General features: G+C 35.1%; 4 protein-coding genes and 2 pseudogenes across 6 annotated transcripts; 2 read left to right on the top strand and 4 right to left on the bottom strand.

Moving 5' to 3' along the window:
* Positions 1–175: 175 nt before the first annotated feature.
* Positions 176–5,632, bottom strand: LOC107012676 (ribosome biogenesis protein WDR12 homolog). Of its 2 annotated transcripts, XM_015212587.2 has the most exons (14): positions 5,363–5,629; positions 4,729–4,829; positions 4,507–4,613; positions 3,987–4,022; positions 3,790–3,875; positions 3,315–3,382; positions 3,122–3,232; positions 2,900–3,022; positions 1,825–1,968; positions 1,310–1,418; positions 1,005–1,141; positions 873–908; positions 691–790; positions 176–444 (listed from the first exon to the last, which is right to left on the bottom strand). In XM_015212587.2, the coding sequence occupies exons 1-13, from the start codon at positions 5,532–5,534 to the stop codon at positions 698–700; spliced, it is 1,323 nt and encodes a 440-aa protein (XP_015068073.1). In that variant the 5' UTR covers positions 5,535–5,629; the 3' UTR covers positions 176–444; positions 691–697. The 2 variants fall into 2 exon arrangements, 1 of the variants encoding a protein (XP_015068073.1); XR_001456073.2 differs by lacking the exons at positions 176–444; positions 691–790; positions 873–908 and having other exon boundaries at positions 1,122–1,141; positions 1,519–1,968; positions 5,363–5,632.
* Positions 5,633–6,030: 398 nt separating this feature from the next.
* LOC107026454 lies at positions 6,031–6,499 on the top strand (annotated as a pseudogene).
* A 930-nt stretch (positions 6,500–7,429) lies between these two features.
* On the bottom strand, positions 7,430–7,877 carry LOC107026446 (annotated as a pseudogene).
* A 1,501-nt stretch (positions 7,878–9,378) lies between these two features.
* LOC107001367 (pentatricopeptide repeat-containing protein MRL1, chloroplastic) lies at positions 9,379–23,506 on the top strand. Of its 2 annotated transcripts, none has more exons than XM_015199445.2 (19): positions 9,379–9,768; positions 10,860–11,748; positions 11,943–12,171; positions 12,539–12,602; positions 12,692–12,836; positions 13,314–13,429; positions 14,811–14,939; positions 15,095–15,268; positions 15,372–15,536; positions 16,522–16,662; positions 18,500–18,599; positions 18,915–19,023; positions 19,146–19,237; positions 19,933–20,023; positions 20,613–20,844; positions 20,940–21,032; positions 21,380–21,428; positions 22,282–22,375; positions 22,860–23,506. In XM_015199445.2, the coding sequence occupies exons 1-19, from the start codon at positions 9,463–9,465 to the stop codon at positions 23,092–23,094; spliced, it is 3,453 nt and encodes a 1,150-aa protein (XP_015054931.1). In that variant the 5' UTR covers positions 9,379–9,462; the 3' UTR covers positions 23,095–23,506. The 2 variants fall into 2 exon arrangements, with proteins under 2 accessions (XP_015054931.1, XP_015054928.1); XM_015199442.2 differs by having other exon boundaries at positions 10,767–11,748.
* Positions 23,489–24,839, bottom strand: LOC107001379 (aquaporin-like). Its single transcript, XM_027919683.1, has 2 exons — positions 24,445–24,839; positions 23,489–24,286 (listed from the first exon to the last, which is right to left on the bottom strand). The coding sequence occupies exons 1-2, from the start codon at positions 24,616–24,618 to the stop codon at positions 23,489–23,491; spliced, it is 972 nt and encodes a 323-aa protein (XP_027775484.1). The 5' UTR covers positions 24,619–24,839.
* Positions 24,840–25,350: 511 nt separating this feature from the next.
* Positions 25,351–27,132, bottom strand: LOC107005135 (auxin-responsive protein SAUR21-like). Its single transcript, XM_015203638.2, has one exon. The coding sequence runs from the start codon at positions 25,783–25,785 to the stop codon at positions 25,528–25,530; it is 258 nt and encodes an 85-aa protein (XP_015059124.1). The 5' UTR covers positions 25,786–27,132; the 3' UTR covers positions 25,351–25,527.
* Between the last annotated feature and the right edge of the window lie 830 nt (positions 27,133–27,962).

Below are 27,962 nucleotides of genomic sequence, written 5' to 3'. Positions count from 1 at the left end.
CGTGTTTGTACCATGACACGTGCTTTATGAGCATACAGCTTATTACTAAAAATGTTTTTGTTCGAACACGAAATCTTTAACTAAGAATCGAGGAATATCGATCAACTCGTCATATTCCTTGATGATAACTTGCAGTAACTCAATAACACATGAAATCAGTGTTTGGATAGTTCAATGGTTGAAAATAGTAACTCTTTGACCAATTTGCTTGAGAGTAAATATCTTGTAATAAAATAAAAAAGTACATCCGCGAGATACAGCTTCAATTCACTCTAACTCACAGGAATATATGATACAAACCATTTATAGACTATACTTTAGCCAGACAAAATTGTTTTATGAAGTAAATTATCACAACTTCACCTTGACTCAACGAATTCTATTACCAAAATCGCATCAATATGGAGCACAGTCGCCTCTGCAATAGGGGAGGGGAGATCAATCCTGAAAGAAAATTAGCCAAGTGAACAATTGTCACAGCTACCATCATTTCAATTAAGGGATCGAGTGATTCAAATAGGGTGGTTACTAAAACACATATTGACGACTATCAGAACCCTGATACAGATAAAAATCAAATGTATCATGATGAGTTCTAATCCTTTTTCAAATAACCTATTCTACTCCAGTGAACAAAGTGATGAAAGATAATAGGTTTCAAAGCTCTACACCAAAAATAGAGTAATTTACCTCTATATCACAACACACAAACATCAGAAGAGATGCAAAGTTTCGAGTCAGCCCCACCACTGACAACACTTTCACCTTTCCACCAATCCGCACATAGTACCTGTATTGACAACCTGATGTTTAGGAAATGCTATAGTAGAACAAATACTCTTAAACCAAATCTTAGAAGGCAAAAATAGTACCTTGTCATTGTGAGTGTCAATGACAGCAAGGGGCCACTGCAACACAAATTGTTTTACCCAGGAACAGAAAATGTAAGTGCTTATAAAGAGTCGTACTACTAATAATAGAGACGTAAAAAGTGTAGTACTAACCGCAGTTCTCAAGTCCCATAACATTACTTTTCCATCATATGATGCAGAAAGCAAGTGAAACCGTGACTTTTCATGCCACTTGCAGGTGGATATCCAAGAACTGTGCGATGAGAACTGATAGACAGGAGCCGAAGTACCTGTTAAATGGTAAATGAAAGAGTATATATCAATATGTGATGTATGGTCATCAGTTACTTGGACAATAAATACAGAGAAAAGGTATTTAAGCACATAGAGACGAGGAATTTAAGTTCAAGTGGATGTTTAAAAGTGCTTCTGCAAGTTGTACAGAAAAAGAAAGAAACCTGGTTTGCGAGGATCCCATATCCTAAGAATGGGGTCAGAACCACCACCAGCAATGAGGGCAGAACCTTCACCTCCAACATCAAGGCAATTAATGACTTTGTCGCAATACTGTTGAAGAGGAAGGTGATCATCATCCATACTTTCAGGAAAATATAGTTTCAAGCTCTCAACAGAACAGACTTAAAAAAGAAATACATTTTGGTATTACCAAAGTTCAAACCCAGCTACTTGTCATGATGGGGAGGTATCTTTTTCTTCAAGACGGTGTAATTTTTAAAAATATGATTGTTAACTGCTGAAGAGAAATGTTATCTCTGACAAAAAAGGAAAGCAATATCACTAGGATTGGCATATCTGAGTGCTACACCTTCCACATTTTTTTCATAATTTCATATTCTGCAAGTTGATATTTACTTCTCCCCCTCCAATCCATATGTACGTAAGTTTTAGGAAAGCATGCACATGACAGTAAAGATGTGACTGGAAGAACAGAAGAAAAGAGATGGCATGTCACCAGGTTCAACGAATCCTTGCCCAACTCAACATCCCATCTTCTAATAGAGTGATCCCATGATGCTGAATAGATTGCTTCATCTTGTGGCCACACCACAGTAGACACACATTGTGTATGTCCTACAAGTGTAGATTTAGCCTCCTCCTGTGAGCATAAGATGTGAGAGAAAATTATTTACAAGATTAGGATAACAATCATTAAAAAATCTTTTAAAAAGAAAAGAAAAAAAATAAAAAAGGAAGAGACAGAACAAAGATCAAGCAACTCAGAGTGAGCCAAAGACCGACATATTTCGAACACCAATTTCAACTTTAGTTTGGTCCTTCAGTTGCATTGATGAACATCGTCATATAAGGAAATCAGAAGGTTGTTTGTCTTTCATCAAAAGGGACAAAAGATTTTGCTAATCAATATCAATTTTCTATGAGATACAACATAGAAAGTCAGAGACACGTTGGACTGGCACAAATTTGTTGTTGAAACAACTTTGGAAAGAAGAATATAATGACAACAAAGGTGGTAGATAAGGAACAAGGGAGGAATCTACCGGACAGATAGCCAGTTTCAAAATCTTTACAGCCACACAAATGTTATGGCATATTTTAGACCACACATACCCAAAATCTTCATTTTATTCTTAAACTCCGTGCTGGTTCAAACTATGTCACATAATTTAAAATTGAGGGAGTAGCAACACAAAGTTGGAGGAACTGCAGGAAGAAAGGTGGGACAATTGGATGGGCGTGGCATATGAGAGGTAGGATGAAGAAGGATTCAAAATAGGGTTCAGGGAAGAAGAGGTTTTGCCAAAGAGTAAAAGTAGATTGTTTTGTTAAGTGTATGCCTTGCACTGGAAAGTTTTCGAAATCAAATAGTAACAACAGCCATAAACTGTTCTTTCCTTCTTTTTCACTGGTTTTGTGAACAGACACATTACCCTTTTTTTGGGATAAGGTATATGTTAGAACAAACACATTATCCGTATTAAACAGGTCATGGATTTCTAACACTATGTGGCATGAAATAGATGTATTTTTCTATCTTTCTAGACAAGTTAGAAGAAATATGGCCATACTTCTACTTGAGGATCCTCCTCTTTGGCATCCTTCTTCCTTCTCTTGACTGAAATTACATCACCTGTATCTGAGCCACTTGCTTGCCACATAGCTATTTGGCAATCCCAGGACCCTGAACAAACCTGTCCAACACAACAAAAACAGGGAGTCAGTAAACTTCTTATAATCAAATACGTAATTAAAAAGCTTCAAATGATCAATTAAGTGAAGAGATGCATGACCATATCTCCAGCAGGATTTGCTGCAACACTTTGAACAGAAGCATTATGTCCATGTAAAATTTTATATGCTCTAATCCTCTTTATCTGATCTGAAGGCTCATCTGAATCAAACTTTTAAGCCAAACAAATACTAATTAGAGGAAGATCACAAATTAGGCAGAGAGTTATTCGTAGTAAAGGCACATCATGTTACCTTCCAGAGCCGCAGTGTCCTATCCTTGGAAGCCGTAACGACTATTTGATCAGCGCCATCTTGAGCCACTTAAGAAAATAAAAGGTATAAATATGATAAACACAAAGACAGAATTGCGGAAGAAATGAAACACAAAGAAGTAAACATCCAGGAGAAATTCAAATTATATGTCCGCATGATTCTCATGCTGGTAATAGTTTTTGGTATCCAGCGTGTTTTCAGCATTGCAATATCAACAAGAAATATTATTCGAAAAAACAAATACCAAAAGCAGGTGATGTAAGAGTATGAACAGATAAATGATAATGGCAGCAGACTGTAAAGCATAATGCTAGAAAACAAGCAACTGGGGAGAAACTATCTCCCTCTGATACCTATGAACTTTTGGTGTCACAGATAAATGATAATGGCAGCAGACGATAAAGCATAATGCAAGAAAATGAGCAACTGAGGAGAAACTATCTCCCTCTGATACCTCTTGGGTTGACAACACAAACAGAAGTAACTGCCCCGGTATGGCCCTCCAATAGATGTGTACAAGATCCGGCAGCCTTCCATATTCTGATTAGCACTATCAAATGTTAGGCTGATGTAATAACAAAAAGAACAAACAAAGCCGAGTTCTGAACCAAAAAATGCAACTAGCAAAAGAAGATACAATCAGCGGATTACCTTCCTAAGCCATCATAACTTCCAGTCAAAACAAACCTGACAGATCACAAATATGCACATATTGTCAGTTAAGGCAATAATTCATTGTATGGAAAGAAGACCATTATTACATTCTTAACTATCACCATCCCATATTTTAGGGGGTAAAAGCACACGGAGGATGAAATTTAACTCAAAAACACTTGGAACAAAAGCAGCATAATGTAATAATATCATCAACATTGCCCTCGGTAATCTAGTGTGTAACAGATATCTATGAGTGAAGTGAATGCACAATGTATAAGGTACAGAGATGCAATAGCCAAAGACATAAAACTGTCCATTAAGTTATATTATGAGGGCTCTCTATTTTTTTTCGGGATAAGCCAATATTCTCTTTCAGTACAGAAGTTCCTTTAGAAGCGAAGCATACACAGACCAAGTCTTAAATATATCAAACACAGAAAGATACACAAGGCGGAAAAGATTACAAGGATCACACTGAAGGTTCTTGAAAAACAAATTTCACACTCATGCTTACTTAGAATTAGAACCATCAACTGCACTGACCCAGTCGTCATGCAAAGATGGTTCTTCTTGTTTTCTTGGAGCCACAGCTCTAATGTACTCAATCTCTAATATTTTCTCCTGTATAAGAAATGCAAAACAGTTCTCCATGAGTACCTTTTATTTTTGAGTTGGTCTGAAGAGACATAACTGTTATTTTTAGCAGTCAAGTAGTGATGTCAGGAAAGAGACTTACAGCTGAAATGCCCTTGGCGAGGAGAAACTCTTCAAGTGACATGCGGACCAGTTCTCCATCAATGAGAAAATCGAAAGGCTCAGGATTCCAATCATCCTTTCCTAATAACAGTCAAATGAAAACAGGTAAGCATACTAGTAAAAACACATATAGCAGTATTGGTGAGAACAGTTCCTTTTATTTAGTTAAATATAAAACCTGACTCCTTTATCCCTGACTCAAATTTAGACAAAATAACATTTTGATAGTCATTTACAAGGATAAAATAACTCATTTATGGCAACATTAACCCATAATAACAAAGCTCTCGGACCACAACTAGCAATTCTACTAGTCAAGTGAGATGAGCTAGTCAATTAGGATAAATGACAATTAGCATGAGTTCATCATTTCCCACAAAAATCGACTTCAGTGTGAACGACCATATCCTCTATAATTATAATTATTCACCTACGACAAAAGGCAAACCATTTTCACACCAATTCATAGTTATAACACAGGTAAACAAACACAACTAATCAATAAACTACGCCTAAGGTACAAACTAGTTCAGCTTAGCTACATGATCTACATTCCACTTAAAAAAAAATAAGAAAACTAATAATGGGCAGAATCTGTTAGAACTAAAAATTACCAGCTTTAAGGAGGTTGTTGACTATGGAAGAGAGGCCCAATCGGGTGAGGTTGGAGGGAATAGCAATGGAAGTAGGCGGGGCCTTAAACGGGGGTTTCAATTTCGTTACGAACCGGACCTGTACACGCCTTGCAGCCCCTTCGACTTGCCCATTAATATCCATTTCCGCCATAAAATAATACTAATACTGTTTCTGAGAGTATGAGGAAGACGTTCACAGCCAAATTCGCAGGGTTTAAGGCGTTGTTTGTTTGTGGAAGTTGGCGGGTGCGGAACACTTTGACAACAGAGTTGGGCCTTTTTGGGTTTGGGCTTCATGTAACGCGTTATCCACTCCAATTATGGACAACAGCCCAATTTCTTTAGGCCATCTAATTTACAAAAAAAATAGGAAAAATTACATAAACAAAGACCTTTTATTTTATAATTACCAATTTTAAGTATACTTTTTATTTATTACCATTTTTGTCAACTTTTAGCTATATTAACTTAAAACAATTTTAGAACCCATTTATTCCTTTTTTATACAATTTTAAAACAAAGTAAAACGTATTCGCTCAAGTCATATCCTCTCTCGCTCTTTTCTTTTTCTTTCTCCTTCTCCTCGTCTCGTCTGTTCAAAAAATTAGGGTTTTTGTTTTTTTTTCCATTTTTCTGCACGAATTTTAATGGAAGAAGGTCTTAGAAGAAGTCCGCGTCTAGTGAGGGATATTGATACTTCGAATCCGAAAGTTTATCGAAGAAATCGAAAGAAGCTTCAAGTTTCGTCTTCTACTTCTATGAATGAAGTTCCAAGTTTTAGTTTGGGAATCTCACAAATATCGGGGGAGAAGAACAATGAGGAACAAAACAAGAAGCAAAGGAAAGGTAAAAAACGAGTTAAAAAGGTTAAAACAATGAAGAAATCGAAAAGTATGTGTTACTTTGGCATCTACATCGAAGAAACTCGTTGACAGTGATGAGAATTTACCTCCTCAATTTCAGTCAAAAAGTTTGAAAAATAAAGATGGATTGGAGAAGAAAAGGCCGGTGAATGATGGAAAAATACGAAATCGTTTACCCAAAAGTGTCATTCTACCGGAGAGTAGATATCCGGTATGTGCTAGTACTTCTTAGTTATTTGTTGTTTAGCAATGGTTGTATGTTGATTGCTGCTTGTTTTTTAGATGTAGTATGTGAAATTCATCTTTAATTCAACTTTAATTCAATTTTAATTCGACTTTAATTCAACTTTAATTCATCTTTAATTCAACTGATTACTACCTTTCTTCGACACATAGTATGTGAAATTCATCTTCATTCATCTTTAGTATGTAGTAACACATTTTTAATTCATGTTTAATGCATATGCAGGATCGTAAATTCTGGAAACATCCTGATGTTGTGTATATTTCGAGTAGGTGGTCATGTTACACTAATCATAGTGTCATTGAACAAATCAAACTATCTTTATCTGATAAACAACTTGAGTTGTTTAGGAATACATGTTTTGGGTACTTTCTTGACCTTCCAAAATCGAGCACACAACTATAACTTATTCATTGTCTTATAAATAGAGAGTTAAAACACACACCGGATGAAGTCATAGAATTGAGAAAACACATCATCCGGTGTGTGTTTTAACTCTCTATTTATAAAACAATGAATAAGTTATAGTTGTGTGCTCGATTTTGGAAGGTCAAGAAAGTACCCAAAACATGTATTCCTAAACAACTCAAGTTGTTTATCAGATAAAGATAGTTTGATTTGTTCAATGACACTATGATTAGTGTAACATGACCACCTACTCGAAATATACACAACATCAGGATGTTTCCAGAATTTACGATCCTGCATATGCATTAAACATGAATTAAAAATGTGTTACTACATACTAAAGATGAATGAAGATGAATTTCACATACTATGTGTCGAAGAAAGGTAGTAATCAGTTGAATTAAAGATGAATTAAAGTTGAATTAAAGTCGAATTAAAATTGAATTAAAGTTGAATTAAAGATGAATTTCACATACTACATCTAAAAAACAAGCAGCAATCAACATACAACCATTGCTAAACAACAAATAACTAAGAAGTACTAGCACATACCGGATATCTACTCTCCGGTAGAATGACACTTTTGGGTAAACGATTTCGTATTTTTCCATCATTCACCGGCCTTTTCTTCTCCAATCCATCTTTATTTTTCAAACTTTTTGACTGAAATTGAGGAGGTAAATTCTCATCACTGTCAACGAGTTTCTTCGATGTAGATGCCAAAGTAACACATACTTTTCGATTTCTTCATTGTTTTAACCTTTTTAACTCGTTTTTTACCTTTCCTTTGCTTCTTGTTTTGTTCCTCATTGTTCTTCTCCCCCGATATTTGTGAGATTCCCAAACTAAAACTTGGAACTTCATCCATAGAAGTAGAAGACGAAACTTGAAGCTTCTTTCGATTTCTTCGATAAACTTTCGGATTCGAAGTATCAATATCCCTCACTAGACGCGGACTTCTTCTAAGACCTTCTTCCATTAAAATTCGTGCAGAAAAATGGAAAAAAAAACAAAAACCCTAATTTTTTGAACAGACGAGACGAGGAGAAGGAGAAAGAAAAAGAAAAGAGCGAGAGAGGATATGACTTGAGCGAATACGTTTTACTTTGTTTAAAAATTGTACAAAAAAGGAATAAATGGGTTCTAAAATTGTTTTAAGTTAATATAGCTAAAAGTTGACAAAAATGGTAATAAATAAAAAGTATACCTAAAATTGGTAATTATAAAATAAAAGGTCTTTGTTTATGTAATTTTTCCTTTAAGTTAATATAGCTAAAAGTTGACAAAAATGGTAATAAATAAAAAATATACTTAAAATTGGTAATTATAAAATAAAAAGTCTTTGTTTATGAAATTTTTCCAAAAATATATTTCATAGAACTCCTGGCGAAATTATACAAATTTGATGAGGAGCAAACAAATTATACAAACTATAATTATACTATACAAATTTAATTCTTATGTTTACTATATATGAAAGTTGCTCCATAATAATTACAATAATGTTTTAGGCACAATAATATTATCTTAATTCTTGAAATATTTATTTTACTTTATGTGGTAGCAACCAATATAATAAATAGACTCTCTAAATAATAACATTAGTATGTGAAATAATATTGAGATTATTCTTTTGATTATTTTTTAAAAATCATTTTTAGACATGAGTAATGTTGTTCTTTTTTTCATTATTTTTTTCATACATGTTCTAAGATATTAATTACGGTGCAAATCTTGTTATTTGATCTTACTCCTATTATACGTAGTAGAACTGCACAATCGTCAAAGATTGTGATAGTGTAATACATATTTTCTTATTTTCAATTACTTATTTCACATGAAATACTTTTACTTTTTAAAGTTATATACTTTTCGATTTGATCTAATTTATTTTTTCTGAATTCGAACTTACTAAAAATAAATGATTTAAAATAATTATCATTTAGAGAATTACGACATAATTAATAATAAATTTCTATTTTAATCTTTGTTCAATAAAATATGAAGATATTAAAAAGTAATATTAAATAAAATTTTACAATAAGTTAATATTTTATTTTTTTCTAAGAAAGAAGAAAAACATGATATGTTTTGGAGGGAATAGTGTCCACAATTGTTTTTCAGGGTAATGTCATGAACTCTTCTCAATGAAATTTAATACAAGATATAAATTAATTAATATAATCCTATTATACCAAGAGTAGTCTACATAACTTTTCTATTGAATGAAATGGAGTAATTATTAATGATAGAATTGAAAAAAATGACTAATTTGTTTAAATTGACAATTAATCTTGATCAAACAATTATGGACGGAAGGAGTAAATTTATTTTCTTTTTCTCTTTTTATGACAAAAGAAAATAAATAAAAAAAGAAAAAGAATAAAAATATCTGTGACGGCTCGGATTTTGATATATAAAAGGCCACGTAAGCAACTTGGTTTCTTCCGTCAAATGGCTCATGGCTTATAACTTCCTATCCAGTCATCACGCTATCTTCAAGATGAATAAATAATACTCCTCTTCTCCACTTTCTCTTCCTCTTCTTCTTCCTCTCCAATTTCATGGACTCAATCTTCTCTCCAAAACTTTCTCTCCTTTCTTGTTCTCCAATCTCCTCTTCTCTCGTTCCTCGCCGCCAATTTCTCTCCGGTTCTACCCATTCTTTACGGCCTCCTGGCCTTCACTCGCGGAGAAGATGTCGAAATATCGGCTTTCAATTCGGCGGCAACACTTCAAGATTTGTTCTCAGAGCTTCTCTTGACTCGCAAACCGTAGTTTTTGCATCAGTTGTCACTATCTCCGCTCTTACAGTCGTCTTTCTTGAATTTTCCAAAAGAAATACCAATGGCAACGCCAAGTTCAAGGAGGTAAGCTATACTCTGTGAATAACATTAACACTTTTCTTTTCTTGAAATAGACGCCAATTTCTTGATTCTAAAAAAATTTTGTATTGTAAAATCAAGAACGTAGTTGGTTCAGTACATGCTATTTGATTGCAATAAGGCTAACTCTTCATTTGTTAATAGTGATTTGGAGTTGTTTATATGGAAGGGAAATAATATACTAATTGTTAATATCTCAGAACTATGCTTCTCTTGACTCGCTAAAGGTAGTTTTTGCATCCGTTGTCACTATCTTTGCTCTTATAATCATCTTTCTTGAATTTTCCAAAATAAATACCAATGCCAACGCCAAGTTCAAAGAGGTAAACTCTACTTTGTGAATAACATTACCGGTTCACTTTTTACTGTTATTTCTTGAAAGAGACACCAATTTTTTGAAAGCCTAGCAATTTCTCGGTGTATAACTTTACTAGTTAACTATTGTTGCCAAATACAGAAAGAGGATGTGTCTTGAGTCTGTATACGTCTTAGTGATTCTATTGTGTTGTGTAGAATCAAGAATGTCAATGTTGATGGCTAATTTCTATCCTCATCATTTAACATAGATCATCATTGGTTCAGTACACATGCTGTTTGATTGCAACAAGGCTAACTCTTAATTTTCCAATCTTCAATTAGTATTTGGAGTTGTATATCTCAGTAATATGAAAGTGAAATATTATCCTAGTTGTTAATATGTCAGAACATGTTTCTCTTCAGATAAGTTCTTGGTCTTAGAAGTCATCTTGGAAACATTGAGTCCTCTACCATCTCAACTCTTAGTTGTTGGATACATTTATAGAAACTGAAAATATTATGTCTGAAGTTTTCTGGTCATTGGCATCTGTAGTAAGTCAAATTTTTTAGTCATTGGTACTTAAAAGTAGGAATATTTTTTTCTAAACACATTAGCAAGAGGTGTTACAGTTTTACCAGAGTTACTTCAGGAGGTCCATATTTCTGATGTCCACAATTTTTCATAGATTTCAGCTGAGTTAACTCTTGCTTTGCGGCGACAAATAAGACATGTGATGAACTGGTTTCCACGTCATGTATTTGCTCTTATAAACATACAGGAGGAGAAATCTGTCAAAACTCAAATGAAGGAAGTAACCAAAGTCAGCAATGAGCGTGAGGATGGGGAGGCAGATGTGCTGCAACATGATGGAACCTATTTGATACAAACGTTTGTTACCAACAATATTGAGTCTCTAGATACTAATCAGTTGGCTCCTAGTTCCAATGGCTCTTTGACCTTGGGAGCATCTGTACCTAATGCACACGCTGAATCAGATGCAGTACCATCTTCTTTTGTGGCAGATTCGAATAACATTTATCTGCAGGAAAATCTACGGACGACTAAAATGAGTAACATATTGACTACAGAGGAAGTCAAAGAACCTGAACCTATTGCACACACTGAATCAGATGTAGTACCATCTTCTTTTGTGGCAGAGTCGAATAACATTTATCTGCAGGAAAATCTACGGACGACTAAAATGAGTAACATATTGACTACAGAGGAAGTCAGAGAACCTGAACCTATTGCACACACCGAATCAGATGCAGTACCATCTTCCTTTATGGAAGAGTCGAAAAACATTAATCTGCAGGAACATCTGCATGAAACTAAAATGAGTAACATACTGACTACAGAGGAAGTCAGTTCAGAGCGTAGTGTTGCTTTGTTTCCTACAATCAACATAGATAATAGAACTGAGAAAACCAAGAAAATGGACCAGGAACTGATGACGAAGGACGGACTTAAGACAGCCCATAGATTTGTTGCAGAGGATGAAGTCATTATCCACAATCTTATTTTCAGGGACTCTACACGCGAAGATCTTTACTCGTTCTTTGGGGCATCTAGCAAAAGTCTAATGCAAGACGCATTGACTTCTCATGCTTCCCGTCAAGGCATTGGCACCTTTTCACCCCCCTCAAAAGTATTTTCAGTACGAGCAGGTAAAGCATCTCCTCAGATCTGCATTATCCAGCAGGGTGTTCTATGGAAATGCTGCAACCTCTTCATTCCAATTTATCATATTTTTATACATCTCCCTTTAGTTTTTTTTTTTTTTGGGGGGGGGGGGTTTGTTTGTTCTTTCCTTGGTGTTCTTCAGTATTGATTTTTTTTATGAGATTCAATTATTTTTCAGAGGATTTTGAGGAGAAAAGGTCTCATGGATGTTATAAAGAAGGACCATTCAACAAAAAGGACTCTGTGAAAAGAATGCAGCAATTCACTAATAAGGAAAAGAGTATCCTATCGGACAATGGTGCCTCGAAACAATTACAGATTTCTAATCCAAAGGCGATCCAAGTGTGTGATCGACCTAATCCATCCGACCAGTTCAGGGCTTACCGCCATTTCCTTAGAGAGGGCAGGTAACCTATGTTTTAACATGTTGACTTCATTCTTGGACCGGTCCTTATGCTTGTCATCAATAATATTTGTTTGAAAGGTTTAGCACGTAGAAAATGATATTTCTGATATAGTTAAAAGATGATACTTGGGACGTCAACATGTTCTCCTGTTGGATGTTGTTCTGCTTCTTTCTTAACAAAGTGTTTGCACTTGATGAAAACATCCAGACTTAGGGGATTGAACTAGCAAAACTATGGAAATGGTGGCTGAATAACAAAATGATGTAATTGATTGAAATAAAATTGTGTAACCACTGACTATGGACATCCTTGGTCTGTTGCTCTTGTTTATACCATTCAAGCTCATGCACAGGAATTACTGGTGCAGGTTGATGGACTGCATAAAAATCCTTGAAGATATGGAAAGGCACGGTTCACTGAATATGGATAAAGTAAACTGGGAGATTTCTGCTTATATTTACTTCATATTCTATTTATGAAATTTGGCTTGTTCGTAGTTTGTTAAAGGTCCCATTTACAGGTGTACCATGCCGGTTTTTTCCAAGTCTGTAAAAGTCAAAAGGCAGTGAAGGAAGCTTTCCGTTTCACCAAGCTTATCCAGAATCCAACTCTAAGCACGTTCAATATGCTTTTGTCTGTATGTGCAAGCTCCCGGGATTTGGAGCGTAAGTTTTCTTTTTCTTGATGCTTATTCCTGTTTCTTTTTTGGTAAGGTTCTGTGACACGGATAAAGAGGAAAAAGTGCAAGGGGATGTTACTGTTTTCAATAGACTTTGGAAATCAACTTCCAATATTTCTTTGGAAAATTCCAGTTTGTCTTTATGACATTGTAACACACAACAACATATCCGGTGTAATTTCACAAGTGGGGTCTGGGGAGGATGGTGTGTATGTAGCCTTACCTCCATTGTGAAGGTAGAATGACTCTTTTCAATTGACCATTGGTTCAAGTAAAACATATAAAAAAGAAGCATGTAAAACAAATACAGTAGCGAGGAAGTCATGCCGAAAACAGCCGAAAACAATGAAGAAGAGAGCAATGGCAACAACAAAATAATATGTTAACTTTAGCAAATGAAACTTTATCTATTGGACTGACATTATCCCATTGTAATTTTGGTCAATTTATTTTGTTTACTTAGGTGCTTTTCAAGTGCTTCAACTTGTTCGTGAGACTGGACTGAAACCCGATTGCAAGCTCTACACTACTCTTATATCAACTTGTGCAAAGGCTGGAAAAGTTGATACCATGTTTGAGGTAAGTACCGCCATTTTTTGATTTCTCATGAAAAAATGTTTTATTTATAGCTTATAGGTGATTTGCATCCAAGGGTCTTCTATTCTTGTTTAATCTTTGAATATCCTCTTTAATGAGGGCGTGTTGGGCGCTTGAAATATTCTACAAAAGTTACAAGTAGCACTGAGGATAAAATGAGAAAATGTCGCTTAATATGAGTTGTTTATGTCTTATGTTGATCTCCAGTCGCATTGTCCATAGGTGTGAAACCATATTGATAGAAGGTGTTAAACAGTGAAATACTCTAGAAATACCTACAATTTTTTTGAACCCTGTAGACTTAAGCATAGAATAGATGAAAAAGATACATGTATGCATACCAATTAGCTTGTGATTAATGCTTGATCATATTAGTACACTTACTTTAGATCCAGCACTCACTAGCAGTCTTTTCCTGTAAAGTTGATTTGGATTCCTAAGCTACCAAGGAAGGTGTGCTTTTTCACACGGTTAGCTGCTAGAGGAGTGATTTTGACGGTGAAAACCCTTAGGAAAAGAAAGGCTGTCTGTACAGCTGGTGTTACATATGCAAGGAGGCGGGCAAAGATGTTGATCGTCTTCTACTACAGTGCAGACTGTCAAGGAGATTATGGTAGTATATGTTCAGTTGGGTTGGTAAGCTAAGCGGGAAGAAGCAGGAGAAAAAGGACGGCATGGAATGTTGTTCCTCAGGCTTTGATGTGGATCATTTGGAGAGGTAGAAATAAGAGAGCAGAATGAGTTTTGGGAAGTAAAAGAGTAATCTTCATGCCTTATTTATTTTTTGTGTATCATGTAGTCCTGGTATATATAGAGGATTGGGTATCTTTTGTAGGTTCTTTACTGTTTGGTATATTTCTTCTATGGCCGATTTTGGACTTTTGCTTTATGCAAATGAATTTGTTTACTGGATCAAAAAAGAAAAAAACTAGGAGTTTGATTACTGTTAGAGATTTGTATGCAGTAGAAAATGTAAAGAAGTAGTATTAGATAATTTAAAATTATTGAAGATTAGATCAGGATAGATCTTAATGGAGCGAGATGGATAATGAGGGATGGAAATAGCCGATCTTATCTAGCTTGGGGATTAAGGCATGACTGTCGTTCGCAATTTTCAATTATCATCACAACATGACAATTGTGTCAAAGAGTGTACTTCAAACGGCAGAAACAAATTCACGACCTTTCTCATAATTGTGTTTTAGAATGAATATAGTTGCTTGCTACTCCCACTAGTTGCATTTAGGGTAATTTGTTTTTTATTATAGCTAGACCTACATGATTTTTTAGATTCTTACTGCCTGTACTTGCACCCTTATAAAGTTATATACCATTTTCGAGTTGATATTTTCTGAAGTTGTAGGTTTTTCATGAAATGGTCAATGCTGGAGTCGAGCCAAATGCTAATACATATGGTGCCCTCATTGATGGTTGTGCTAAAGCTGGACAAGTTGCCAAGGCCTTTGGTGCCTATGGTATAATGAGATCTAAGGTATGAATTTATCTACTCAGGGTGTACAAAATTATAGAGGGTATTGCTTTAACTTTTCATTTTGTATCACCTTACCATTTACCAAATTGTACTGAAAAGTGACGTGTACTTCGACGGTCGAATATCTCACATTAGATTCCTGTTGTATTCAGTAGAATGTGAAGCCAGATCGTGTTGTATTCAATGCTCTTATCACAGCTTGTGGTCAATCGGGAGCAGTCGATCGTGCTTTTGATGTCTTATCAGAAATGAAAGCAGAAGCACGACCAATAGAACCTGATCAGATTACTATTGGGGCTTTGATGAAGGCATGTGCGAATTCTGGTCAGGTATATTCTGTTTTTACATGTTAAATCTCAGTTGAATGAGATTGGTGTTCCCATATTCAGCTACTCCTCTATTATAATAAACCATTGACATGAATTGCTTTAGGTTGATCGAGCTCTAGAGGTTTATCGTATGATTGATAAATGTGATATCAAGGGAACACCAGAGGTTTACACAATTGCTGTAAATTGTTGCAGTCAAAATGGTAATTGGGAATTTGCACGCAGCATTTATGATGACATGTCCAAAAAAGGTGTTAATCCAGATGAGGTACTAATTTTTAAACTGCTGTGGTTCATGTGGTACTAATTTTGAACTTCTCTGGTTGCATGTGGAGGTACTAATTTTTAAACTGTTGTGTTTGCATGTGGAGGTACTAATTTTTAAACTGTTGTGGTTGCATGTGAAGGTACTGATTTTTAAACTGTTGTGGTTGCATGTGGAGGTACTAATTTTTTAACTGTTGTGGTTGCATGAGGAGGTACTAATTTTTTAACTGTTGTGGTTGCATGTCTGGAGATTTTTATACATGTTGATGGCTTGCAACTCTTTTTTTTCTCTTCAATATATTATGAGGCTTAGTACTCCTGACTGGGAAAAGAAAATGGGTTTTTTGATGATGATGACATCAAACCGAATTCTCAACCACCAAAACAGCCTTCAAAGCTACAACCACAATAATTTTGCGAGTTGACAGCATTTAGAAGCTTAGGATATCTTTCATCCACAAAACAAGTTTGGAATCTTCAATACCGAAACTGGAATGCAGAAAAACCTGACTATGACACTGCAATGAAATTTCAGCAGCTTTTGCGTTTCCTCATAAAGTATTATGCACTTCCTTGGGGCAATTTAATCCAAGAGATATTGTGGCTTTTATTTTAGGTCTGAGTGCCCAAATAAACGTTTGGTTACATTTCTTTCTCTTATTTGTTGTTTGTACCAGTAATTGGTTTATGGATGAGTGCTCTTGAGTAGTCGGTCTAGCGCGGCATAGCTGAGTATTTTTTGTTTTGATTGATTAGCTGAGTCAGGTTTCCTGAAATACAGATTTTGTCGGCCTCTATCTCCAAAATCATGCCTCTCAACCTTGTTTCTGAAATCGGAGCTTAAATGCATCAGTATCTGTCTCCATCTTTTCATCAATTGTCAGCATTAAGTTAAAACTTCGCCACTGATATTTCTTACTTCCGTCATATTTTTTGATAAATAATTAAATTAGAAAAAAAAACTTAAGTTTCCTTTATTCGTGCAGATGTTTATCAGTGCGCTGATAGATGTGGCAGGGCACACAGGTAAGTTGGAAGCTGCATTTGAAGTTCTAGAAGAAGCAAGGGCTAAAGGCATAAATTTGGGATCGATATCATATAGCTCATTGATGGGAGCCTGCTGTAATGTATGAACACTGATCCTTTTTGTGTTTCCTCATATAGACGACTGTACAACCTCTGCTTTCTGTCCCCTCTCGTCTCTGAAATAAAGTGATAGGACTTGTCTGTGTAAATTTATCATCCTCTTTGATTGAGATCTAATACCAATTTTGTGGGTTAAGTTCAAATTTGATGTCAGAAACTGATATCAATGAGTGTTACCTACTCTAAGTCTCAAAATTGATAGTGTATCTGATTTCAGTGTAATTGGATACGCTATAATGGGATGATAATGTCATACAACTTAGATGTTCAAAATTAGATGCAATACCGACATCCGTTTTTCCATATCTTGTGATCAATGAAGCTTCATTATGGGAAAATTTAGTTTATATGGTCCATATAATATGGAACAATGCGAAAGTTCAAAACGCACACATTATGTTAACACGACACTCTTGTTTTTTCATATGTCTTGATCATGTAGTTTTTGTGCCAGCTTTGTGGGCATTAAGTTGGCTATTCTTGGGACTTGACGTTGGACTGCTAGATTTCCTACGAATTTGTCTTCTTCACCTTGTGGTACCTTCATTTATGATAGTGAGTAGTAGTTGTATTTAATCCACTTTTGTAGTTTACTGAACATTTGATTTGCGCATGCCTCTAAGAAGTGATCATCTGACGCGTAATTAAGAGGGAGTTATGTATGGAGGGATGTCTTACGGGTCACTATTCTACTAAATAATACCTAGAAGTAGTCAAGCTGTGTTCTACCTGTCTTTCTTTAGCCAATTCTGAAATAGCTTTTAGGAAAATACAAAACAGTGAAAAAACATCAAAGAGGAAACACAATGTCACATGCAGACACTGTAGATGGGAAATAATTGATAGAGATTCATAGTTAACCAACGTGCAAATAAACTCTAGCTCCTTTTATTATATTTCGTAGAACAGCAGAAGACAATATTGGAAATTCTAAACTTAATGCTCCTCCTGGAATTTAGTCTCTGACTTATGTTCTGTTTTGTCTGAATTTTTGGTACTTTTTGAACTTGCTCACCAATTTCATTTCAGGTCACTGCTTGTATTCTGGTCACATGCTTCCATCCTACCATGATGTTTATTAACTCTCTTCTTCTTATATGAATGGGATAAAGAGGACCCTAAGTATACGTATTTTTTGAAACCTGACTTGTTCAAGGTCTCTTTCTAATTTTAGAAAAATAAGAATGAAATGAATAAATGGATCTCCTGAAAGTAACAGAATGTGCAGATGACATAGTTGCTTAAAAGATTGTGTGCAGTAAAATTACATTTTGTCAGTAGTAAAGAATTGATGATATTGTTGTCTCATTATTCTCATACCTTTGGGACTACCCAGTTGAACAGCTTGAAGAGCACCTTTATGAATTCTATTTGATAAATTCGGTGCACATGTGGATGCCACAGAGTAGACACTTAAAAAGAGAGAATACCAATCTGAAGAAACAAATGTCAAGCGAAATCAATATTAGATTGAGGTTAAGTGTGCCTTGGAAGATCATATATTTAGACAAGCTAGAAAAGTGGATCATGTTATGTTCCACTTTTCTGTCTATAATACAGAACTATCTTACTAGCATTAGTTAGGTGAAATTGTCTTCCACTGCTGCCATAAAGAACTTGTTTTATGCTGTTACTCTCAGTCATTTCAACCAGCATGAACTTTCTTTCGATCAATTAGCAAGTATTAGCCCCAAATACACTTTTAGATGCTGCTAGTTTTTTTTTTCTGCATCTGAGGCAAGAATGTGAAGTTGGTTTTAAGATTTCTTTCAAAGTCATGTGACTTGGTCATAAAACACTTCTCCAATCCATTTGCAGGCAAAGAACTGGCAGAAGGCACTAGAATTGTATGAGGATATTAAAGGCATCAACTTAAAACCAACTGTTTCAATGATGAATGCATTGATAACTGCATTGTGTAAGTCACATCTTAAACGTTTTCTCAACATAAGCATCTCACTGATGCCCTCTTTTATTACTCCATAATATCTACACTCCTTTTTTTCTTTCTCCTGTTAAGTTTTTTTTTTCAAAAGGCTCATAATTCATACCTTTAAGTGGTCTCAGTCCATTGGTAGAGCTAACTTGGAAGATTCTTTCATGATTCATAATTAGCTTCAATAGCTGCTTTATGGACTTTCATGATCTTCATTTAGTTTTTGCTATGTGCGGAAGTTGTTTCCCATTTCATAAGCATTTGCTTATTTTCCTCAATGAGATGTGTTTGTAATAGGTTATGCCGATCAATATCAGAAGGCTATGGAAATTTTTTCTGAAATGAAGAGAGTGGACCTATGCCCTAACACCATTACATACTCCACTCTTTTAGTGGCAAGTGAAAAGTAATACCTTGATTCCTTTACATTGACGTTTATGTATTATGACCATTTTCTCCTGTCAATATATCAATTCTGTATGTCTGAGTTTTTGAGTTTTATCATTTATTTTTCCTATCTCATGACAGAAAGGATGACCTGGATGTTGGCCTCATGCTTCTTTCTCATGCTAAAAAAGATGGTGTTGCCCCAAACCTTGTTATGTGCAGATGTCTTCTTGGTAAGAATTAAAAGCTTGTTATTGCATTGCGTTTGCTATTATTGAATCTTGACTTGATATACGGTGCTAAACCGTCACCAAGTGGGATTGCATGTTCTTTTTTTATTTGGATATGTTCATGGTGGTGAAAAAAGATGTATGTTTTATGCCCATCTAACAAATTAATTTGAATCGATCCTTCCATCGTGGATTTTAGTGCTGGAGCATTTATGCACTAATTGATCCCTTCCAGCAATTCTTAGACCTAATATTGTAACAACCACAACAATAACATACGCGGTATATCTCCCTATACTGCTCCATTAATCTCCTTCAGAGATGAATGGCTGGGGACTTTATTGTAAGTTTTTTCTAGGTGATTGAACATTAAGTTTTTTCTAGGTGATTGAACATCATATGTAAGTCCCTTGTTTTCTCCCTATAATGCCAATGTAAGGAATGTTTTTAGGATATCATCTAAGTTTCTACAAGAGTGGCATGTTTAGTAGATAAGCCAGTATTAGTAATCATGCCCCTTACCTGGTCATTATAAAGGAGAGGCTCACTACCTTTTGCAGTTTTTGTTTTTTGTTGTCCTTCATAACAAGAATGTTCACCAGTCTTGCCATTGTATCTATCCAGTAGCAATGAATTTTTCTGTTGTGTCATTTGTTTTGGGCATCATACTTATTTGATTATATGAATTTTTTTTGTAGCTATGTGCTCAAGGAGATTCCAGAAAGCTTGTACACTTGGTGAGCCTGTCTTGTCTAATAACTCTGGTCGCCTGCAGCTTGACAATAAATGGTAAGGTTCTATTTAATCTGCTGCTGATTCTGACATATCTGTTAAGAAGGGATTGCAGAGGATTAATATATACTGTTATAGTGACGTGTTGTTGGCTTTGCCAGTTTGAACATGATTTTTAAGATCAACATTTCCATCTTAAATGCCTCTGGTGACAGTTTACTACCTTTCTGTCGTTATTTTGTTTTATTTTTATCAGATACAGATTCTAAAAGCTTTGAAATGCTTAGGCTGAACTGCATGGTGTATTAAGATGGATGTAAAATTATCTCATAGTGAATGCACTCAATTTCTTTTGTAAAAGTAGTTGATATAAGAGGCCGTGCTGAACATATTGTTGCAATCATGTATTGAGATAGCCTGATTGCCATTTTGATTTGTCTAGCCTATTTCAGGGAAATTTGGTATACGGTGAGGAATTATCTTAAGAATTTTCTTTTCTTGAGTGGATGTTCCCTTCAGGCTTAAGGGGGACTGGACTGCTTGTGCCTAGTCCAAATATAAAAGATGTCACTAAAGTTAATTATATGAATGCTGGCTTTGTTAAAAGACGTGGTACACAGTTATGAAATTCTTAATTGGTTTGCAGGACATCGTTGGCCTTAATGGTCTACAGGGAAACAATTGGAGCTGGTGTGGTACCCACAATTGAGGAGCTATCACTAGTTCTGGGTTGCCTACAGCTTCCTCGTGATGCATCCATAAAAGAAAGACTTATTGAAAATCTAGGATTAACCGTGGAAACATCAAAAGGCTCAAATCTTTGCTCTTTGATTGATGGATTTGGTGAATATGATCCCCGTGCCTGTTCATTGCTTGAGGTCCGTGGTTTATCTTAATTGTCTTTTATCAGGTTTACAACTTCATCTTATTGGTTATTATGGTGGATTATCTCACATGTTTTCTTGTTTCTTAGGAGGCAGCTTCACTTGGGATCGTCCCATTGACTTCCTTTAAGGGAAGCCCTATTGTTGTCGATGTGAGGAATTTGCATATTCATGCAGCTCAGGTAAGCTTGTCTTAGTGGGCAGTAACTAAGTATTTACTTTATTTTTTTCAATTGTAACCACACGAGAGTATTCTTATGCTTGACGAGCTTTATTGGTCTCAGTTACTAAGAATAGGAGTTTATCCTACTTGGCTGCAAAGGTTTCTCTCTTTTTCTGTTTTTATGTTTCCCTCTTTTGCAGGATTCCTAATAGTTTTTAAGATTAGGAAGTTAAAAAATACTGTTCATGCATCTGTATTACTTTTGCTAATCTTATACATTGTATAGGTTCCCGATCCATTTTCACAACAATTCTGTTGCTAATACTTTGTTTGACAGTTTTTTTTTTCTTTCTGAAAATTAACCAGGTATATCTTTTGACTGTCCTAAAGAGTCTCAAGCATCGTTTGGCTGCAGGTAAAGACTATTTTGCCTACTTGAAAGAGTATTTTCCTTGATACATCACTTAAGGGGTCTGCTAATATTAGTATTGCAAAGTTTTATAGTACAATTCCACATCCCTCATTCTATCCTGCATATAATAACGCATCACATAAGGTTTGCTTGTAGTAGTAATGCAAATTTTTATACTAGAGATCAAATACTGTACTCCCTCTTTTTCAATTTATTTGTAGTACTTAGTCCATTTGAAAAATAATGTTTCTTAAATTCTAACTTTTCACGTGCCATGTTTAAAACCACAAGATTAAAGAATATTTTGGTACATCCTACATATTCTTAGTCTAAGACCACAAGATTCAAAAGTCTTGTTTACTTTCTTTAACTCTGCTAAATAAAAACAGTCAGTTTACTTTCTTCAACTCTGTGCTAAATAGAAACAGTCAAAAAAACAAATTGAAATAAAGGGAGTACTAGTTGTGCGAAGTTTTATATCTTAAACCTTGCATTGTATTTGTTATCTAAAGTTGTATTAGCAATTTGTGGAATTTTATCATACCAGTTTTGAATTCTTTATGCAAAAATAATAAATGATGCCTTGATTCTTTTTAGCTCCCACTTCCATAGTTGTGCCCTCGTCAACTAAGATAATACCAAGTTTAGGTTCATTTTCAAATTAAGAGAATAGGAATGAAGTTAATGCTAAGGGCAAAACTTTATCATTATAAAAGATGAAGAGAGTAAAAGCTTCTTTATTTCCTTATCAATAATCATAAAAAAGAGAGAATTAAGAAAGATCACAAGACTTGAAATATCTTTACTATGATAATGTGTTGCTTTTATGTTTATGAAATGATGGAAAATCTTGCAGGTGCAAAAATACCGAACATATCCATTGTACTCCCTGTAGAGCAGTCACATATTCAGACACCCACTGGCCAGAAAACAATTAAGATTGCTGGAAGGTAATGAGAGCTCTTTTCTTGATGAAATTTCTTTCTGTGTACAACTTCTTATTTTAAGATATATACCAGTAAGTAATATGACATGAGAAAAAGTAAATCATCTACTTCAAACATATACAGTATTTCTTTTTTTCTTTCTGAAATAACATTAATAGCAGGACACAGAAAGGACAAATGTAAGACTCAGAAAATAATGTTAATTTGGCAGTATACAAGTCTTGCATTTCTGGCATGGCTGATGCATATTAAGCTACTATTTTTAGTTTAATATTTCCCATGCCCAGCGAGCACTACCATGTAAACCAAGATATCACTAACTGGCAAAAAAAGAAGCCCAAGGGTACCCATTTGGAAAAGTGAATAACATTTCATTCGAAGTGAAGCCTATTATGGAATTCATCCTTCATATGCTCCAGTATGTTTATTTCATTCTAAGAGCTGTACGATTCACATAACATTCAAAATTCTCTTATTTGGTCAACAGGATCAACAGGGCAGTTGCAGCACTTTTGAGGAGGCTTGGCCTGCCGTACCAAGGGAATGAATCGTTTGGGAAGATTCGAATCAATGGTGTTATTGTGAAAAGGTGGTTCCAGCCAAAGCTCGAATCACCTTTTAGTTGGGAACAGACAGGTTTCAGCTTCTCCCAGACACGGCTACGAAAAGGAATAAGCCATCAACAACGTACTATTCGAACTGGTGATTTGTCCTTGGATTAGGAGAAGTTCAAGGAGAGCTCAATTAATTAATGAATTGATGGTCTGGTTTAGTTAATCACCATGATGATACAACAGAGTGCTGTAGCAGCCAGTTGACTTTGTAATGAAAATTGGAAAACTGGCTAGGTGAATTTTTGATGCCAGAGGAGAAATAAGCACATAGAAACCGATACTGCAGAATCTGTGCTTATCAATTGGACTACCCATGGAGCAGTCCAAGTGCCACTGGTTGTTCTATGTGCAGTTTGTGATATTGAGTCGGGCTGTGATGAGTGGCTATTTTTGAGCGAATGATTAAATGCTAGCTAAACAATTGACAAGGATACAAGTTATATGTTTACCACTGATAGGGATTTTGTTTGCAATAAGTACATGATTTGCAAAAACTACTACACTATCTCTGATTGAACAATGTCTCGATTATCGCTAAGAAATCATGCTTGTATCCATCAGTTTGGAAATGATTCGAAGGAATGATCTTTGTATAGAAGTAGAAAGCAAAACAAGCAAGTCCAGGCCCAACCCAAAAGATCCAATGCCCATTCCAAAGGTGGCCGCCTCTAACAAAAGCAGCTCCAAAGCACCTAGCTGGATTCATTCCAGCTCCAGCATAGCCCTTTTTAGCAGTAACTGAAGTTGAAATAAACACAAGAATCCCTGCTAGAAGCCCAACAATAGACATGACAGTAATAAGCCCAAGTGCCTTGGACTGGCGATGATCATAGGCCATCCAAAGTGAACCAAAAAGCAAAGCAAATGTACACATAAACTCAAGCCAAAATGCTTGGGCTATCTCCAAGCCCACAATTTCAGGCCCATTGAGCCCAGGCGTAACTACCGTAACGGTACAACCACCAAGAGAGAATCTTTGTTCAATGGTACTACTCAACACAGCTTTGAGTGCTAGTGCACCTAAAATAGCACCAACACATTGTGCCACTATGTAAATTATGGCTCGTGACATTGATATTAGTCCCACTAGTGCTGAGGAGAAGGTAATTACAGGGCTAATGTGGCCACCAGACACAGGAAAAACAGCAAGGATTAGAATGGTGAGTGTAATTGCTATGAGAATTGACATAATCAAATTTGGTATTTTGACATCACTTTCTAGGGTGGAAATCACTATGGTGTCCAACATAAAAACAAGAACCGCAGAGCCTAAAAGCTCTCCAACCGATGCTCGCCACACCTACATAAAAAATAGTCGAATTTTATGCTTAGTCAATACACCCTAGAATTGCTATGAGAGTTTACATAATCAAATTTGACATTTTGATATCACTTTCTAGGGTGGAAATCACTATGGTGTCCAACATAAAAGATGAGTAAGAGATGAAATATACTAACGTCCAAAGAGAAGAAGTCAGGTAAGCCCAGCCTTTCAGCAATTGTGAGACAAGTATACTTCTTCTTTTCATCATCTAAGCTGTTAAAAAAAGAAGCCAAACAGCATACATATATGTAAGAACAAATTGAAAAGATATCAAACCAAAAAAAGATAAAATATCTGAAGCTTATCATAAATAGTGATGAAGGAAGAGTTTAAAAAGAAAACCTGGATACTTGCTTTTGTGTAATAGAGATAGTAGGTTGAATTTTATTACTGCTTCCAAAAGAAAGCTGACTTTCTTCATCCCCTAGAACATTTCCATTAGAAGAATCCATAAGGATAAACGTTCAACAAGTTATGTTTTTTTTTTTCATGAAAAAGAATGTTCATCGGTGGGTTATATATGTATAAAGCTTCCTAAATTAACTACTTTTTTTCTTTTCTTTTTAAAGATATATATTTGTATGTTTGTACATCGAGCTGGACTAGTTTATAACATTTCTATTCATTGTTAGTGTCAAAATACACATAGTCTAAGATCCCTTTTCACACATATACCCTAAATATAACGGATAATCCTTTTTATTCAACACTTCACGACATATATATGTTATATCCTACCAAGAAATAAGGTTAAAAAACAGACATATTTTGGCATGTCCCCTTGTAGATAATCCAATCTAATATTATTTTTTTAATAGCAATAAATAAATAAATAAAGTTGTAGATACTCGGAGCTCCACCTACGAAGTAGAGGTAGATATGCCTACACTCTACTTCTCAGGACTCCACATCATGGAACTACACTAGGTATGTTGTTGCTATTATATGCTCGGAGCTATACCAGTTAGTCAAGGTCATATTGCAGGCCAATTGATAACTGATTGAAGTAAAACTGTTTAAACATAAACCAGGAAACACAATTTTAGTGAGAGAAAATGAGGTATTGTATTCTGAATTTAGCTAAAAAGCACCAATCTTTGTGGTGCTAAGTCTCATTTAACTTGTAACTAATCAACTGTACAATATGGATCTCCTGCTTTAATTTGTATACAAAATTGTTAGACCTATAAAAAGAAAAAATGATCTCAACTATGTTCTCAAATCCTAAGCTGAGAAGTGATGGCAATAAAAATGTCTTCTGGACATGGAATTGTGACACCACCCATTGGATGATCGAAGCCAAATTCTTCCTCTGCTTGACTTAGCAAGTCTTGAAATAAAGGTTGGCTCAAGTATGATATTGGTATCACAAATCTCTTCTTCTGCTTCTCCCCAACATAAACAGCAAAATGTCCCTTGGGAACTTGTAGAGATGTCGAGGACTTCTTGATTATACGAGGTACACGAATAGCCATGATCTTTAATTTAAGATGCGCAAAGTATGAAGAGAAAGAGTACTTAAGATCCCAAAAGAACAGAAAAGCTTTAAGTAGTATTCTTTGTTTTGTGTAGAGTTGTGGTAGTGACAACTTCTCAAAACAAGTTTATATAAGCAAATGGCAAGTCATAAAATCTCATTATTTGTGGTGAAGACAATGACATATCAATTACCACATGGTTCTGTCTTCCAACTAATTGACAAAATTAATTACTTTAGCTCATATAAGTTCAACAACAATAGGTCCTACCTTTTTTCTCATACCTGGAACAAAGGATCTCTCAGAATCAAATCCATATGTGCCTTGTGACGATTTGTGTCTGCAACACTGTCCACTAGGACTGTAACATACCCCAGATGCAAACTGTCATGTGTCCATTTATAAACAAACTATTAGAGAAAACAAATCAATCATATGTAAGATTTTTAGCTGGTAGAGAGGCATTTTGTTGAACTGTTGATTGGCAATAGCACATGAAGTATCACATGGTTTTGCTATTCAACTCTTTGCCCAGTATATATGATTTTAGGCCATTGTGCCTGTAGAACAGCAGGACACAATGTTTTTCCTGACAGGATAGAGAACAAAGAATCTTTAGAAATCAAATTTTATAAAATGCAATTGTCTAACCCATGATCTTTGATCAAATTATAACCATGTGTAATTGTCTTGTAATTCAATAAACTCTACAATTAGAAACAAATGTACAGCAATATCTGACAAAGTTGTTTGGTCCCTCATGCTAAGTCATTATGCAGGATCAACTATCTAGATAGTAATTACTCGAATTATCTCAGCAGAGTAAATGTTCCCAAATAACAGAGAATACAGAAGGCTACAATTTCCAAATTTCCTTTATTATAAGTCATAATCTTGTTATTGCCAGATATCTGTGTTCAATATTCAAGAGAAGTACAGATGCATATCTTATTATAAGTAAATTAACTCACACATTTTAATCAGGAGTGGAAATGCTTAAGATCTTGGATCAGATAAGAACAAAGAAAACCGATCAACAAGCTCATTGTATTTGTACACAGAATTTTTATATTGCAATGAGTTATTCAATCAATATAAGGAATTGAATGGAACCATAGAAGTAAAAAAATATAATTGCTTTAATTTCTTTTGAAGTAGAAACGTGTCAACTTATTCAAGAGACAGTATTACATCTACATTCTTTTATGGAGCTAAATTCATTAGTCTACCTACTTAGACTCCCCTAATTCTAACGTCAAGTTACAATTTCTTCTAACTCCTGAACTGTACACTCTGAAAATCCTGCTTTACATAGTTACAAAATTGTGTAAGCAAAAGAATGGGGATTGATTTTCATCTCACTTCCTCAAGCGAGATGTAAGATTGACAAACAAATCCTCAGTGCAGGGAATTGTGACACCACCCATTGGATGATCAAAGCCGAATTCCTCCTCAGCTTGATTAAGCAAATCTTGAAATAAAGGTTCATTCAAAAATGATATCGGAATCACAAATCTCTTCTTCTGTTTCACTCCAACATACACAACAAAGTGACCCTTGGGAATATCTGAAGACTTCTTGATTATTCGAGGCATACGGATAGCCATGATCTTTTAGTTTTAATATAGATGAGAAAACAAAGAAAGAATATGTATCAAAGACCTCAAGAGCAAAGAAAGCTTTGAATACTATCAAGTTTTGCTGAGAGTTGTGGTGGTAGATACCTCTTTGAATGTGTTTAAATAGGCAACGACAACTCATAGAATCCTGATATGTGTTGAAAATAAATTTGTGGGCACCAGAGGAAGACAATGTCACTTAAGTATCACATGCTTTTGCCTTCCAGATGAATTAAATTAAGACACTGTTAGTTCAAGAACAACAGTCCCTACCACTGCAAACAACTTGAGCAAGCATCCTTCATTTTGGAATTTTTAAATAAGATACCTATCCTAGAGCTTATTTTGCCTGAATCACTAGGATAAAAAACGAACTCTGGAAACACAAAATGTCATCTCTTATTATCACAAACAAAACGTAACATGGGAGAGGCCTACCTTTGTCGATACTTAAAACACCAAATTAACATTAGGCCTTAGTTCAAGGACTACAGGCCCTATCACTTACAATAAAATGCTCAATATATCTGAACATAGCAAATTCTGAAGCCTTAT

This window comes from Solanum pennellii, chromosome 1 (genome assembly GCF_001406875.1).
Source record: "Solanum pennellii chromosome 1, SPENNV200".
NCBI classification, from domain to species: domain Eukaryota; kingdom Viridiplantae; phylum Streptophyta; class Magnoliopsida; order Solanales; family Solanaceae; genus Solanum; species Solanum pennellii.
This window is presented reverse-complemented; position numbering and strand designations above follow the sequence as displayed.

Bases quoted from the DNA above. Each gene is read 5' to 3' on its own strand.
- LOC107012676 (XM_015212587.2), bottom strand. From the start codon at position 5,534: ATGGCGGAAATGGATATTAATGGGCAAGTCGAAGGGGCTGCAAGGCGT. The intron at 3,383-3,789 runs GTATCAGAGGGA...TATTTTCTTAAG, and splicing joins TTGTGTTGTCAACCCAAGAG to TGGCTCAAGATGGCGCTGAT. The intron at 1,142-1,309 runs GTTTCTTTCTTT...ACCATTTAACAG, and splicing joins ATGGGATCCTCGCAAACCAG to GTACTTCGGCTCCTGTCTAT.
- LOC107001367 (XM_015199442.2), top strand. From the start codon at position 9,463: ATGGACTCAATCTTCTCTCCAAAACTTTCTCTCCTTTCTTGTTCTCCA. The intron at 20,024-20,612 runs GTAAGGTTCTAT...ATTGGTTTGCAG, and splicing joins CTGCAGCTTGACAATAAATG to GACATCGTTGGCCTTAATGG. The intron at 21,429-22,281 runs GTAAAGACTATT...AAAATCTTGCAG, and splicing joins CAAGCATCGTTTGGCTGCAG to GTGCAAAAATACCGAACATA.
- LOC107001379 (XM_027919683.1), bottom strand. From the start codon at position 24,618: ATGATAAGCTTCAGATATTTTATCTTTTTTTGGTTTGATATCTTTTCA. The intron at 24,287-24,444 runs GTTAGTATATTT...TTTTTTATGTAG, and splicing joins CTGACTTCTTCTCTTTGGAC to GTGTGGCGAGCATCGGTTGG.
- LOC107005135 (XM_015203638.2), bottom strand. From the start codon at position 25,785: ATGGCTATTCGTGTACCTCGTATAATCAAGAAGTCCTCGACATCTCTA.